Genomic DNA, 17493 nt, shown 5'->3' on the forward strand with positions numbered 1-17493 from the left:
AGGTTAGTTAGGTTTAACTAGTTCTAAGTTCTAGGGGACTAATGACCTCAGCAGTTGAGTCCCATAGTGCTCAGAGCCATTTGAACCATTTGAACTTCTCTTCAAATCACATTAATCATGGAATGGAAACACACAGCAACAGAACGTACCAGCGTGACTTCAAACACTTTGTTACAGGAAATGGTCAAAATGTCATCCGTTAGCGAGGATACATGCATCCACCCTCCGTCGCATGGAATCCCTGATGCGCTGATGCAGCCCTGGAGAATGGCGTATTGTATCACAGCCGTCCACAATACGAGCACGAAGAGTCTCTACATTTGGTACCGGGGTTGCGTAGACAAGAGCTTTCAAATGCCCCCATAAATGAAAGTCAAGAGGGTTGAGGTCAGAAGAGCGTGGAGGCCATGGAATTGGTCCGCCTCTACCAATCCATCGGTCACCGAATCTGTTGCTGAGAAGCGTACGAACATTTCGACTGAAATGTGCAGGAGCTCCATCGTGCATGAACCACATGTTGTGTCGTACTTGCAAAGGCACATGTTCTAGCAGCACAGGTAGAGTATCCCGTATGAAATCATGATAACGTGCTCCATTGAGCGTAGGTGGAAGAACATGGGGCCCAATCAAGACATCACCAACAATGCCTGCCCGAACGTTCACAGAAAATCTGTGTTGATGACGTGATTGCACAATTGCGTGTGGATTCTCGTCAGCCCACACATGTTGATTGTGAAAATTTACAATTTGATCACGTTGGAAGGAAGCCTCATCCGTAATGAGAACATTTGCACTGAAATGAGGATTGACACATTGTTGGATGAACCATTCGCAGAAGTGTACTCGTGGAGGCCAATCAGCTGCTGATAGTGCCTGCACAAGCTGTACATGGTACGGAAACAACTGGTTCTCCCGTAGCACTCTCCATACAGTGACGTGGTCAACGTTACCTTGTACAGCAGCAACTTCTCTGACGCTGACATTAGGGTTATCGTCAACTGCACGAAGAATTGCCTCGTCCATTGCAGGTGTCCTCGTTGTTCTAGGTCTTCCCCAGTCTCGAGTCATAGGCTGGAATGTTCCGTGCTCCCTAAGACGCCGATCAATTTCTTCGAACGTTTTCCTGTCGGGACACCTACGTTCTGGAAATCTGTCTCGATACAAACGTACCGTGCCACGGCTATTGCCCCGTGCTAATCCATACATCAAATGGGCATCTGCCAACTCCGCATTTGTAAACATTGCACTGACTGCAAAACCACGTTCGTGATTAACACTAACATGTTGATGCTACGTACTGATGTGCTTGATGCTAGTACTGTAGAGCAATGAGTCGCATGTCAACACAAGAACCGAAGTCAACATTACCTTCCTTCAATTGGGGCAACTGGCGGTGAATCGAGGAAGTACAGTACATACTGACGAAACTAAAATGAGCTCTAACATGGAAATTAAGCGTTTCCGGACACATGTCCACACAACATTTTTTCTTTATTTGTGTGTGAGGAATGTTTCCTGAAAGTTTGATCGTACCCTTTTGTAACACCCTGTATATGATGCCCTACCACGAGATATGCTGAAGCCTTAGTCACCAGGCCATCTGAATCGACCTGCTGGAGACGGGGAGAGGACGCGGCTTCTCTGTGTGTACTCACCGCTCTTGCCGACGGCTGCCGCCCCCAGCACGGCGATCTTAACCTCGCACAGCGACGACTTCTTGCGGCGGATGCCGCGGATCGCGTTCGAGTTCATGGCGGCTGCGGCTGCTGCTGCTGCTGCTGCGGCATGGGGCGCCGCGCCGCGACTCTGCAACACACACACACTGCCTTCAGCGGCCACCACTTCTGCCGTCGCATCCAATACTATAGTTCAATTCTTTTATCTTGGCGGCTCGCGCATGCCCGCCTAGACGCGGGAGATTGCTGCGTTGCCAGTTGCACACGACGCACGCGCCAATAGAAGCAGCGCCATAGTATAGCATAGTTCGCAAGCTTACGTTTAGGGGGGAGCGCGCAGTTCGTGAAGTAAAGCCACCACGGCCGCATTAACCCTTTCGCTGCTACAAAGACGTGCTCCCTGCATTCAGCGCTGTGAGCGATTTTGTCACTGCACTGCTCGCCTGTGCAGACACATTGTGTTCCGACTGCTTTGACACTCTTTATCATTCGATTCCACAAAAACTATTTGGCTCAAAAATCTTCTTGACTGATACTTCCCCCCATAAATGACTTAATTTTGTTTCGATGTTCAACGCAGTTATTACGCAGCATTAAATATAGTAAACCATTGCACGAAATTTTGAAGAGTTTGCAGAGGTAAAAGTCCATAGAGTATACTTTCCGGATGGTCGATTTTAGTTGCCACAATGTTGAGAATGAAATGTGGACAAGATACCTATATATTTAATTTAATTTAAGTACCACATAAGTGCCGTATGTAATATTGAGAAATATTCCACCTTTCGCGACTGTAACAAAAGTTTTACTTACACTGGGCACGTTTGGCTTTATTTTAAAGCACTTCAATCAATCAAAAGGAAGTAGACAAAATACATTAAACAAAACTGTGGACTTACAAAAACATTAGGACTTGAATATACCGTCTGTCAGTGAAGTGCTCAGAGCTATGTCAAATATAATTTTGTGTGTGGCACATACAAACAGCATTTATTTGCTAAAACACTGATGAGCCAACACAAACGTTGAATATTGTGCTACCGCAGCACAAAACTACGAAAGGTGACTTGGCAATGGAGGACACAAAATACATGATGCTTCAAAAGAGAGAAACGCGTCTGGTCTAAATAAGTCGCTTATTACAGTTGCAGAAGAGGGATATATTTCAATACCATTGGTAAAACTGCGACTGTGGAACAAAAACAAGAAATAGAACATGAATACCATTGTGTATGTGCCATACCTTTCACCGATGGAAGTGCTTTAAAATAAAGCCAAACGCGCCGTGTGTAAATAAAACTTTTATTACAGTCGCGAAAGACGGAATATTTCTCAATATTACATACGACGCCTATGTGGTACTTAAATGAAATGAGATATTGTTATACAGTAAATATTATATGAAATTTAGGTATCTTGTCCACATTTCATTCTCAACATTGTGGCAATTAAAATTGACCATACGGAAAGTATACGCTATGGACTTTTACCTCTGCAAACTCTTCAAAATTTCGTGCAATGGTTTACTACATTTAATGCTGCACATCAAAACAAAATTAAGTCATTTATGGGGGGAAGGTATCAGTCAAGAAGACGTGTAAAAATCAAATTTTTTGGCCAAATAGTTTTTGGAAATCGAATGATAAGTGTGTCAAAGCAGTGGGAACACCAACCATGTGTCTGCACAGGCGAGAAGTACAGTGACGACAAAACCGCGCACAGCGCGGAATGCAGGGAGCACGTGTCTGCAGCAGCGAAAAAGTTAATGAAGAGGCAAAGCACTAGAAATTTCATTCAAACGAATAAAATTCGTGAAGTAAGCCACTCCAATATTGTTTTTAAATAAAGAAAATATTAAGCACTGCACAAGGTTTGAACTCTTAACCTTTCCCTTGACAGCCCAACACCTTAACCGTTCTGCTATCTCACCTCCTCAGACAGTGTAACGCCATAACGACTCTAACACCTCACGCAACTACTTATAAACACTGTTGGTAAGACTATGAATTACTCACGCTTCGTCGAAGTACGATAGGAAATAAACAATTACCGCTGTTGTTTATTGCGAAAAAGCAGTTCGTGAGAGTGATACAAACACCTTTCCTTGCTATCGCCTGAATTAGGAGTCTTATTGCTTGTTTGGTTTAATTAATAGAATATGAAGCAATTGGTATAAAGAATGCTTTTTCCAAACTTCCTATAAAAGAAAGTCTGCTATCAAGACATTGCCTTTGTTCTATTACTTTATTTATGACTGAACGTTTCTAAAACTGAAGACACTCGTCCGTGCTCTGCACTGCAGTCGAGATGTGGCAACGTCGTTCTCTGTTCATTGGCTTACTGTGTTTTGTGACGTCAGATGCGCAGAACGAACCTAAACTCGGCCGCCAAGATATATGACGCGCACTTTAACCGCTGCTATGCGTTCCGCGGCCGAGGAGGCACAAACTTCATCAAATTTATCTAGACTTTAAGACCATACGTAAGATACCATCTTACACATCCAACATTATATAATACTACACAAAAAGTTATCGACCATGGATGCAAGTGGGCATCGACTGGAATCAATGGGGAGAAAGTTAAAATTATGTGTCAGACCGTGATTCGAATCCGGCTCTCCTGGTTACTAGGCTGATGCTCTAAGCCTCACGGACACGGTGATCAGAGCATCTGCCTGGTAACCAGGAGGCACCAAATGCAAATAAATATGGCAACTCTCACCTGATCAGCTAGACATCTGATACATCTTCCACTGGCTTGCAAATCTCGGGGATGAAAGTAGCTTTCGCAACATGTTGTTGTTGTTGTGGTCTTCAGTCCTGAGATTGGTTTGATGCAACTCTCCATGCTACTCTATCCTGTGCAAGCTTCTTCATCTCCCAGTACCTACTGCAACCTACATCCTTTTGAATCTGCTTAGTGTATTCATCTCTTATGCTCCCTCTACGATTTTTACCCTCCACGCTACCCTCCAATACTAAATTGGTGATCCCATGACGCCTCAGAACATGTCTTACCAACCGATCCCTTCTTCTAGTCAAGTTGTGCCACAAAGTTCGCTTCTCCCCAGTCCTCTTCAATACCTCCTCATTAGTAATATGATCTACCCATCTGATCTTCAGCATTCTTCTGTAGCACCACATTTCGAAAGCTTCTATTCTCTTCCTGTCTAAACTATTTATCGTCCATGTTTCACCTCCATACATGGCTACACTCCATACAAATACTTTCAGAAGCGGCTTCCTGACATTAAAATTTATACTCGACGTTAACAAATTTTTCTTCTTCAGAAGCGCTTTCCTTGTCATTGCCAGTCTACATTTTACATCCTCTCTACTTCGACCATCATCAGTTATTTTGCTCCGCAAATAGCAAAACTCCTTTACTACTTTAAGTGCCTCATTTCCTAATCTGATTCCCTCAGCATCACCCGACTTAATTCGACTACATTCCATTATCGTTGTTTTGCTGTTGTTGATGTTCATCTTATACCCTCCTTTCAAGACACTGTCCATCCCGTTCAACCGCTGTTCCAAGTCCCTTGCTGTCTCTGTCAGAATTACAATGTCATCAGCGAACCTCAAATTTTTCATTTCTTCTCCATGGATTTTAATATCTACTCCGAACTTTTCTTTTGTTTCCTGTGTTGCTTGATCAATATACAGATTGAATAAGATCGGGGATAGGCTACAACCCTCTCTCACTCCCTTCCCAACCACTGCTTCCCTTTCATACCCCTTGACTCTTATAACTGCCATCTGGTTTCTGTACAAATTGTAAATAGACTTTCGCTCTCTGTATTTTATCCCTTCCACCTTCAGAATTTGAAAGAGAGTATTCCAATCAACATTGTCAAAAGCTTTCTCTAAGTCTACAAATGCTAGAAACGTGGGTTTGCCTTTCCTTAATCTTTCTTCTAAGATAAGTCGTAGAGTCAGTATTGCCTCACGTTTTCCAACATTTCTACATTTCGCAACATAGGTTAACGAAACTGCGACCATACATCTCCTAAGTGTAGTACAGAAGGCAACTGAAGGAAATTCGCACTGAGACGTTCATTCAAAGATAATAATTGCGCTGAAGTCACTGCAAATATGATGGTCCCCTGAACATTAAAAACGGTGGGATATGGTGTGTAATCACCAAGGACGGCAAAAGTATGCTCTGCAACCAGCTCCCATGCTAGTCACGAAGTTGGTAGGGAATTTTTATGGTCGCTCGCATCTCCAACAGCGCGGCTGACAACGGATGGATCATCGTTGCTTCGGGTGGACGTCATGCAAAACGACTCCTCAACGCATGCGACACATACTAGATGGAATTTAAGTCGGCGATATAGGCAGGCCAATCCATTCGTCGAATATCCTCTCGACACAGGAGCTCCTACACCTAAGCCATTCGATGGTGTCGTGCATAGCCATCCACAAAAACGAAATCAGAGTGGAGTGCACACCGGAGAAGACGCACATGGGGATGGAGTCCTGTCTCATAGTTACCTGTGAGTGTCCTGCGTTCAAAGATTTGGAGGTCAGTACTTCCATGCAGCATTATGCCTCTCCACACCATAACACCTAGACTACCAAACCATCATGTTCGACAGTGTTCCTGAGTGCATTACCTGTTCCCACCTCTCGCCATATGCGGGTGTGGAACGTGATTGTTTTGATGGTCCAGGTGTTGTGGTGCTGGGAGGCATAATGTTCCATGGGCGTACTGATCTCCAAATCTTTGAACCAGAACGTTCACCGGTCAACGTGCATCTTTTCAGGGGTGCATTTTTATGTATGTCAATGCACCACCGCATCGAACAGCGCAGGTGGACGAGCTCTTGGAGCTAGAGGATATTCGCGAATGGACTGGTCTGCCCTTTCCCCCGACTTAAATTCCATAGAACACGTATGACATGCGTTGGAAGGACGTATTGCTGCAGGTTCACATGCAACAACCATCATCCAGCAGTTTTCAATCGTGGTGTTGGAGGAATGGAACGCTCTTCCACAAGAAATCCTTACTGCCAGCGTGGGAACACGTTGCAAAGGCATGCGTTGTTCAGACATCCTATTAAGAACCATATATCACCCTTTGTAAAGTCCAGAGGACGAACATGAATCGCTGTGACTTAGTGTAACCTATTATCTTTGAATGAATGTGTCATTCCTATTTGTCTCATTGCTTATTTCTTTCAGGTACCGCTTTTAATACACCGCAGCAGCTGTTCTTGTGTGTGGTACAGGTCTCCTCGAACTGTGTTACTTGGGATGACACATCATACGAAAGTTACTTTCATCCGTATGTTTATCACACCATTGTAGTCGTTAACAAGCATAACACACAGAAGCAAGAAAAGGAGAACAGAGGATTTCTTAAATGACGATCAGTTTAGTTTGCTGAATACAAAAGGCGCTATATAGGCAGCTCTGACGTAGCGTTTGATTATGGACGTAAGGCTAAAGAAAAATCAAGACCCTTTCGTAGGATATGGTTCAAATGGCTCTGAGCACTATGGGACTTAACTTCTGAGGTCATCAGTCTCCTATAACTTACAAGTACTTAAACGTAACTAACCTAAGGACATCACACACATCCATACCCGAGGCAGGATTTACGACCGTAGCGGTCGCGCGGTTCCAGACTGTAGCGCCCAAAACCGCTCGGCCACCCCAGCCGGCTTTTCGTTGGATACATAGACGAACTTATAAAAAGCATTCATCAACGTAAATTAGTGAAAGATGTTTGAAATTCTCAGAAAAAGAGCAGTTAACTATGGTGAAAGACCGGTAATATATAATATGAACAAGAAACAGGGAGGTATAACAAGACTGGAATATTAAGGAAGGGATGCAGCATTTCTTCCAAACTGTTCAATCAGCAGCTTAAATAATCAATGACCGAAACAAAAAAATTTACGGTGTGAGGATGAAGTTCACGGTAGAAAGACATCAAAAATTATTTGTCAGTGAAAGCTATGAAGAGTGACGGGACCTGTTAATTGAACAGTTCAATTGACCGCAGAATATGAACCATGATTCAACCGAAGAAAAATGAAAGAAACGAGAAGTACCATAAATAAGATTAGCAATAAACTTAACATCAAATATAGGGTCAATCGGTAGTCGAAGAGAAAAATCTGCTACCTATGAAGCAAAATAAGGCACGACGAAAGAAGCAAGCATGGTACACGAAACACACTAGCACTTGGAGCGTTCTACACTAAAAGAAGTCTGCTTCGTATAAAATATAGGCCGTATTTTGAGGAAAAAATAAGTCTGGAGCCCAGTCTTACAAAGAACTGCATCATGGGCTACGGGAAAATCAGTCATGAAGGGAGTGGACCTATTTTAGATGTGCTGTTACAAAAGGATGTTGAAAATTAATTAGACTAGTAAGATAAGAAATGTACAGATTCTCCGTCGAACTGACGAGGAAAGATGTAGATTGAAAACATCGACAAGAAGAAGGGACGGGATGATAGGACATGAGTCAACATATCAAGAAATAGTACTAATACGAGTTGTAAAGGTTAAAAACTGTACGAGAAAATAGGGATTGAATACCTCTGACAAATAATTGAGATTGTCGTGTGTAAGTGTTAATATGTGATAAAAATATTGGCACATGAGACGAAGTCGTGGCGGACCACATTACATCTGTCAGGAGACTGATGATTGATCCCAAAAGAAAAGGCATCACCTTTCTCGTCGATACGTCTCGCGAGAGTCACCACAATGCTACTCACAATTTCTGGTCATATGAGAGGAGGATGATCAACAGCAGCAGGCCGACAAGTATGAGAATTATTGCACAATCAGCTTAAAAGCTCATGTATCCTTGTTGTTGACAAGAATAATATACAGAAGAACTGAACGGAAAATTGAGCATCTGTTAGATTGTGATCAGCTTAGCTATAGGAAAGGTAAAGGCACTTCTGACGTTGCGGTTGAAATCAGAAGCAAGACTGAAGAAAAATCAATACATATACGTTCATAGGAGTTGTCGACCTGGAATATATGTTTTATAATGTGAAATGGTGCAAGATGTTCGAAATATTGAGAAAAATATATGTAAGCTATAGGAAAAGAAGCCGGCCGCGGTGGTCTAGCGGTTCTAGGCGCTCAATCCGGAGCCGCGCGACTGCTACGGTCGCAGGTTCGAATCCTGCCTCGGGCATGGCTGTGTGTGATGTCCTTAGGTTAGTTAGGTTTAAGTAGTTCTAAGTGCTAGGGGACTGATGACCTCAGAAGTTAAGTCCATAGTGCTCAGAGCCATTTGAACCATTTTATAGGAAAAGAGGCAATTATAAGAGCGGAAAACCAAGAACGAAGTGCACATATTAAAAGAGGGTAAGACAGAGATGTAATCATTTGCTCCTGCTCTTCAATAAATAAGTCAAAGAAACATTGGCAGAAATAGAAGAAAGAGTCAAGAGTGGGATTAAAATTCAAGGTGAAAGGATATAAATATGTTAAGATTCAATAGGTATGGGAAGAGGAGGCTGGTAAAGATTATAGGTGACAGTGTAGTGGGTGGTGGTAGGATTCCTCATGGAAAAAATACCTGTAGTGGTTTGTGTTAGAGCAGCTCTCCTGCAGACCTTGCAGAACTAGCACTCCTGAAAGAAAGGAGAGCTTCTGTAAAGTTGGGAAGGTAGGAGGCGAGATACTGGCAGAAGTAAAGCTGCGGGGACGGGGCGTGAGTCGTGCTTGGGTAGCTCAGTTAGTAGAGCACTTGCCCGCGAAAGGCAAAGGTCCCGAGTTCCAGTCTCAGTCCAGCACACAGTTTTAATCTGCTAGGAAGTTTCATATCAGCGCACACTCCGCTGCAGAGTGAAAATCTAATTCTGGAAACATCCCCCAGGCTGTGGCTAAGCCATGTCTCCGCAATATCCTTTCTTTCAGGAGTGCTAGTTCTGCAACGTTCGCAGGAGAGCTTCTGTAAAGTTTGGAAGGTAGGAGCCGAGGTACTGGCAGAAGTAAAGCTGTGAGGACGGGGCGTGAGTAGTGCTTGAGTAGCTCAGTTGGTAGATTACTTGCCCGCGAAAGGCAAACGTCCCGAGTTCGAGTCTCGGTCCGGCACACAGTTTTAATCTGCCAGGAAGTTTCAGTATTGTAAGATGCTTAAAAATGTTATTAGGAAGAGAAAGAGCATTTGGTATGCAAATAGAATAGCTAATTCAGTTCCACTGACCTGTTGTATCCCACAAAACTGGCGAAACAGAACACCCCATCGCATTTGCTTCCAGAATTTCGAACAGTGCTCAGATTAATTACAGTCAGCTGAAGAAGGAAGTCCTGGTTATAATATACGGTGTCATCAAATTTCATAATTACCTGTACGGCAAACAAATTTTCCAGTTCACGCACCATAAGCCTTTGACTCCATTGTTTCATCCGTAGAAACAAGTTTCCGCCGCACAGCGCAGAAGCTTCAAAGTTGGTCGCTATTACTTTCAAATTACGAGTATGAAGTACTGTATCGCCCGACGGCGTAACGCCAAACCTGACACATTGTCTCGTTTACCTGTCGGCAGAGATGCAGGATTCGATGCATCGGAAGCTCCATGTTTACATATTGATTCGTCTGATTCGCAGGCACTGGATTCTTCTCCTACTGATTCACGGCGGATCGCACGAGCCACGGAGCATAGCCCATCACTAGGATTGCAAAAAAGTTACATTCACTAAGGTTGGCCGCGACCTTAGGACGTATTCCCGACCCCTTAGTGCGAAGATACTTCATACATCGAAACAGTTTATCTCTTCTGAAAGATGTGATTTTGTTTCACAAGCCTAACGAACAGACAAGAGTGTTGATCCCCGCCCCGTTGTAACAGCAGGTGTTAAGCCTTCTATACAGAGGTCATTGGGGAGCAGTTCGCACTAAGCAGCTATGGAGCCAACATTATACGTGGCTTGGTTTAAAGAAACAAATAGAGCGTGTGATGTGACGACAAAATGTCGCGCTTGGACGGACAATCGGGCCGTTCCGCGCCAGGAATTTTTCTGTTGTCACGTTCTCATTTCTGATATTCCATGGCAACGCCTCTATACAGACTTCGCTTGCCCATTCTGGAGAACACGTTGGTCGATTATCCTCGTTGCCTAAAGCAAATACCCCTTTGTTGTCTCACTGCATTCGACGAATGCCGCCAGCACTATCAGGGCTCTCGCTTCCGTATTTCTCTCGAAGGCTTGTCACAAACAATTGTTTCTGACAATGGAGCTCCTTTTTCTTTCAAAGAATTTGCAGAATTTCATAAATGCAGTGGAATACAGAGTGTTGCCCGCCGTTGTGACCGAGCGGTTCTAGGCTCTTCAGTCCGGAACCGCGCTGCTGCAGCGGTCGCAGGTTCGAATCCTGCCTTGGGCATGGACTGTGTGACGTTCTTAAGTCGGTTAGGTTTAAGTAGTTCTAAGTCTCTGGGACTGATGACTTCAGATGTTAAGTCCCATAGTGCTTTAGAGCCATTTGAATTTACAGCGTTTCAGGACAGCACCATTTCTCGCCACAGTCTAACGGCGAGGCCGAACATTTCGTTTGAACATTCAGGATGCAGATTTCAAAACTTCGAACATCACATTCATGTGAAGATGCATTGCTGATATTTCTGAGCTTATGTCGCACTTTTCCTGCTCCTGAATTTCGCAGCAGAACGTTTGCACGGGGGACGCCATTGGACCTCGCTTCATTTGCTTCTTCCTTACTCCTTTACTTCAGCTTCAGACTTCACCACGAAGATTCGCCGGAACGTCATTCAATACTGAGTGTACAACAAGCAACATTTATGAGAATCTAGTGTTGTTCTGAGATTTGCCGGCAGAGTGCAGTACACTATTCGAGGCAGGGCAGGCACGCATTAGTGCCATCGACATCAGCTACGGCTGCTCCGTTGATTCAGTGATCCTACAGTAAAGCAGACTGTTTCAGATTAATTGACTGCAAGACGTCCAGCCGCCGTGACGCAACCACGTCCGTCCCCTACAACACAACCTCCTTCGCAGCTTACCGAGCGGGTGCTTCCACTCGCGGCCTCTCACCGATCTAAGTCTCCCCCTAGCTTCCGTCGACGCCGTTGCCGCCAACACCGGAGGTGGTCTCTCCCATTGACATCGACGCCGTCACCGTCGGCTAGTCGCCGGCATCCTCTGCAGCACCCTCCAGGCTCCTACCTGTGCCGTCTGATGCGTCCTGCGCCTCGTTTTCCGGGACAGTTTCCCTGGCGATCGTAAGACGCAATGTTAGGACGCGGATTGATCTGCTCTGCCCCCAGTCAAAGCAACCACCCTCATATATCTCTCCAAGCCACAGGACTGCCCCACTACCTTCCGGGTTGGACGGTGAGGGGTGCGGTATCGGCCGCTGTCCAGTCGGCCGCACTTACAAATACGTGCGCCGCCTCGTTTACTACAGTCGCCACCGCAGCACGAAGGCGCTACCACGAACGATTACGGCGCTGCCAATGAGGTGCAAGCATACTCTCTCTGGAGCTCCAGCGGCAGATATACACTACTGGCCATTAAAATTGCTACACCAAGAAGAAATCCAGATGATAAACGGGTATTCATTGGAGAAATATATTATACTAGAACTGACATGTGATTACATTTTCACGCAATTTGGGTGCATAGATGCTGAGAAATTAGTACCCAGAACAACCACCTCTGGTTGTAATAACGGCCTTGATACGCCTGGGCATTGAGTCAAACAGAGATTGTATGGCGTGTACAGGTACAGCTGCCCATTGAGCTTCAACACGATATCACAGTTCATCAAGAGTACTGGCTGGCGTATTGGGACGAGCCAGTTGCTCAGCCACCATTGACCAGACGTTATCAATTGGTGAGATATCTGGAGAATGTGCTGGCCAGGGCAGCAGTCTAACATTTTCTGTATCCAGAGAGGCCCGTACAGGACCTGCAACATGAGGTCGTGCATTATCCTGCTGAAATGTAGGGTTTCGCAGCGATCGAATGAAGGGTAGTGCCACGGTTTGTAAAACATCTCAAATGTAACCTCCACTGTTCAAAGTGCCGTCAATGCGAACAAGAGGTAACCAATGGCATCCCATACCATCACGCCGGGTGATACGCCAGTATGGCGATGACGAATACACGCTTCCAATGTGCGTTCAGCGCGATTTTGCCAAACACGGATGTGACCATCATGATGCTGTAAACAGAACCTGGATTCATCCGAAAAAAAAAAAAAATCACGTTTTGCCATTCGTGCACCAAGGTTCGTCGTTGAGTACACCATCGCAGGCGCTCCTGTCTGTGATGCAGCGTCAACGGTAACCGCAGCCATGGTCTCCGAGCTGATAGTCCATGCTGCTGCAAACGTCGTCGAACTGTTCGTGCAGATGGCAGTTGTCTTGCAAACGTCCCTATCTGTTGACTCAGAGATCGAGACGTAGCTGCACGATCCGTTACAGTGATGTGGGTAAGATGCATGTCATCTCGACTGGTAGTGATAAAAGGCTGTTGGGATCCAGCACGGCGTTCCGTATTACCCTCCTGAACCCACCGAATCCATATTCTGCTAACAGCCATTGGATATCGACCAACGCGAGCAGCAATGTCTCGACACGATAAATCGCAATTGCGATAGGCTACAATCCGACCTTTATCAAAGTTGGAAACGTGATGGTACGCATTTCTCCTCCTTACACGAGGCATCACAACAACGTTTCAGCAGGCAACGCCGGTCAACTGCTGTTTGTGTATGAGAAATCGGTTGGAAACTTTCCTCGTGTCAGCATGTTGTAGGTGTTGCCCCCGGCGCCAACCTTGTGTGAATGCTCTGAAAAGCTAACCATTTGCATATCACAGCATCTTCTTCCTGTCGGTTAAATTTCGCGTCTATAGCACGTCATCTTCGTAGTGTAGCAATTTTAATGGCCAGTAGTGTATTTAAGAGCGAACATTTGTACACTGATCCCATTTTGTGTGTTTTCCAGTTGAATAACGTCTACAGACTTCCTTATGGCCAGGGCTCGACATCTTCTGAATAGAGATTGCTCTCGACAGTGACAGATTTATAAATATTTTGCATCTGTATATATTTCTATAATCAAAGCTACTTTTAGTGACTGACGTTTCAAATACATCAACGAAGTTATGTATTATTTTTACCATTTGATATTAAATGTAGAATGAATTAATATCTGAATTCTCTGTACATGAACGGCGTCTCCTCCTCGCTCCTGTATTCGTTAAAGAACCACTTAAGGTACAGAGGAAGATATAAAAATGTAACGGTGGGCTATGCCGGCTTTAAGAGAAACTGCCGTCTTGTGACTTCTATTAGGAATACTTATCGTTTTGAAAGCCATCACGGAAATAGTATGGCTTTTTGTAACTCACCGTCGTCATACATTTTTTTCCTCGAATGCAACAGTTTCTCTCACAGTCTTTGTGGATGGTAAACAGAAACTGCGTGTCTCAGAGCAGTCTGAAGTTGATAGCTTTTAACCTTGCTGACGTAATGGATACTTCCTGTCGACAGACAATTCCGTCGGGGGAAAAATTCCACTGGCATCTCGTGCTCACGTGGTCGGTCTCCCCGCCATTTTTATACGATTGGCGCGACAAGGCCATCAGGCTAATAAAACGCGCCTGAAAACAAATATGGCGCGTCGTGTTTGTTTGACGTGTGTCGATTGCAGCTGCCGGTGTTGACGCTTCTCAAGATAGGCGGCGGCGGTCACAGCGCGCGTCGCCCACGCGGCCGGATGCCGCCCCACGCTGGCCGTGGCCGGCCGTCCTCAGCCGAGAGGCGTCGAGCACGGCGTCTCTAGCTCAGAGAGCAAGATACCGACTAGTGTAACCGCGGGAGAAAATTCAACAGCAAGGAGGAGTTGTGCGACAGGCGTGTTTATACGTCTGAAAAATAACGTCTATTAAAACTTCACGCCAGGCACGCAAGAGCGTCACTATGAGCATGCAAATCAGAGTTGCTTTAAATACACGGTGTAACGGTCGTGAGGGCTAGTTATACTGGTGGCAATTAAAAATGCTACACCACGAAGACGACGTGCTACAGACGCGAAATTTAACCGACAGGATGAAGGTGCTGTGATATGCAAATGATTAGCTTTGCAGAGCATTCACACAACGTTGGCGCCGGGGGCAACACCTACAACATGCTGACACGAGGAAAGTTTCCAACCGATTTCTCATACACAAACAGCAGTTGACCGGCGTTGCCTGCTGAAACGTTGTTGTGATGCCTCGTATAAGGAGGATAAATGTGTACCACCTCGTTTCCGACTTTGATAAAGGTCGGATTGTAGCCTATCGCGATTGCGGTTTATCGTATCGCGACATTGCTGCTCGCGTTGGTCGAGACCCAATGACTGTTAGCAGAATATGGAATCGGTGGGTTCAGGAGGGTAATACGGAACGCCGTGCTGGATCCCAACGGCCTCGTATCACTAGCAGTCGAGATGACAGACATCTTATCCGCATGGCTGTAACGGATCGTGGAGCCACGTCTCGATCCCTGAGTCAACAGATAGGGACGTTCGCAAGACGACAACCATCTGTACGAACAGTTCGATGACATTTACAGCAGCATGGACTATCAGCTCGGAGACCATGGCTGCGGTTACCCTTGACGCTGCATCACAGACAGGAGCGCCTGCGATGGTGTACTCTACGACGAACCTGGGTGCACGAATGGCAAAACGTGATTTTTTTTTCGGATGAATCCAGGTTCTGTTTACAGCATCATAATGGTCACATCCGTGTTTGGCAAAATCGCGGTGAACGCACATTGGAAGCGCGTATTCGCCATCGCCATACTGGCGTATCACCCGGCGTGATGGTATGGGATGCCATTGGTTACCTCTTGTTCGCATTGACGGCACTTTGAACAGTGGAGGCTACATTTGAGATCTTTTACAACCCGTGGCACTACCCTTCATTCGATCGCTGCGAAACCCTACATTTAAGCAGGATAATGCACGACTTCATGTTGCAGGTCCTGTACGGGCCTCTCTGGGTACAGAAAATGTTAGACTGCTGCCCTGGCCAGCACATTCTCCAGATCTCTCACCAATGGAAAACGTCTGGTCAATGGTGGCTGAGCAACTGACTCGTCCCAATACGCCAATCAGTACTCTTGATGAACTGTGGTATCGTGTTGAAGCTGCATGGGCAGCTGTACCTGTACACGCCATACAACCTCTGTTTGACTCAATGCCCAGGCGTATCAAGGCCGTTTTTACGGCCAGAGGTGGTTAGTCTGGGTACTGATTTCTCAACATCTATGCACCCAAATTGCGTGAAAATGTTATCATATGTCTGTTCTTGTATATTATATTTGAATAACCCGTGTATCATCTGCCTTTCTTCTTGGTGTAGCAATTTTAATGGCCAGTAGTGTAGTTTTGAGATTGGACATGATGAGTTGATGTTAGTCGAGAACGCCTTTAAGGCTACAAAGGCACCATTACCAACACCTCACTGGTTCGAATGATTAGGACAAAGAGAAGGTGGATGTTCCTCCTACGATATTGCAGAAAGACTTGGTAGGAATGTAGCCACCGGATATAACTGCTGACAACGGTGGTCACGGAAATATGCGGTCGCGAAAAGATCTCGCTCCGGACGGCCACGTGGCACTGTGACTATCATATTCGTCGTATGGCCCTGCCTCAATCTGCAGCAGCAGTATGAGCAACAGTTGGGTCCACAATGACACAGTGGACTATTACAAGTCCGTTATTTCAAGGACAGCTCCGAGTCAGACGCCCTCTAGTGTGCATTCCACTAATCCCAAACCACCGCCATTTGGACTTCAGTGGTGCCACGCGAGAGCTCATTGGATGGCAAGGTGAAAGTTTGTTGTGTTTTCTGATAAAACTTGGTTCTGCCTCGGTGCCAGTATGGCCATGTGTTGGTTAAAAGGAGGGCCTGCAACCAACTCGTTGCGTGGTAAACACATTGGACCTACACCTGCAGTCTGGAGTGCGATTTCGTATGACAGGAGGACGATTCGCGTCGTTATCACACGCACTCTGACTGTAAATTTGTTCGTTAGTTTGGTGATTGGACCTGTTGGGCAGGGTCTGCTTTCCAGCCGGATAATGCTTGCCCACATGTCGCTGTTGTACCCCAACATGCTCTACAGCGTGCCAACATGTTGCCTTGCCTGCTCGATCACCAGTACCGTCTCAAATCTAGCACTTATGGGACATCATCGGACGACAACTCCAGCGCCCCTGTATTGACCGACCAAGTGCAATAGGCATGGAACTCTGCGCCCGAACTGACTTCCCGTACCTGTACAGTGCATGCACTTTTGTTTACTTGCATTCAACATTCTGACGGTTACACCAGGTATTAAAGTACCAGCATTTCACATTTACGGTGGCTTATCTCGTGCCTGCGTTAACCTGTGGTCTTGTAATGTTTATCTCTTACATGTGTTACATATTCTGAATGTGGCTGCACTGCAGCAGCGGTTGTAGAACTGACGGAAAATAGCACAAAACCAAAACATAAGTATGTACAGTTATGAAATTTCGGGAATCAATTTGTCTAGGTAACACATATAATAGCAGGAATAAAGGACAGTCAACTAATTGCAAGAAATGGGGGTTTTCAAATAACTTTTACCACGATTTCAACGGATCTAAATGGATCTTCTTCAGAACGACAGACCTGCATACAATCCGACGACTTATAATGAAAACGCCATGGCCCGATATTACGTGTCCAGCAGAAGCTACTCTCTACAAAAAGTGTAGGAATATCACGAACAAAATGGTATACATCAAGATAGTGCAAGTAGTACTTACAACTTCACATTAGCA

At 45.4% G+C, this 17493-nt stretch overlaps 1 protein-coding gene across 1 annotated transcript in view; it reads right to left on the bottom strand.

Moving 5' to 3' along the window:
* Nucleotides 1–17493, bottom strand: part of LOC126480883 (ras-related and estrogen-regulated growth inhibitor) — a 395339-nt gene that overhangs the window by 224535 nt on the left and 153311 nt on the right. The window contains exon 2 of the mRNA XM_050104274.1: nucleotides 1656–1806. Coding sequence (XP_049960231.1) covers nucleotides 1656–1752 — 97 coding nt within the window. The 5' untranslated portion in view covers nucleotides 1753–1806. The remainder of the gene's footprint in view (nucleotides 1–1655; nucleotides 1807–17493) is intronic.

Source organism: Schistocerca serialis, chromosome 5, assembly GCF_023864345.2.
Source record: "Schistocerca serialis cubense isolate TAMUIC-IGC-003099 chromosome 5, iqSchSeri2.2, whole genome shotgun sequence".
Lineage (NCBI taxonomy): Eukaryota > Metazoa > Arthropoda > Insecta > Orthoptera > Acrididae > Schistocerca > Schistocerca serialis.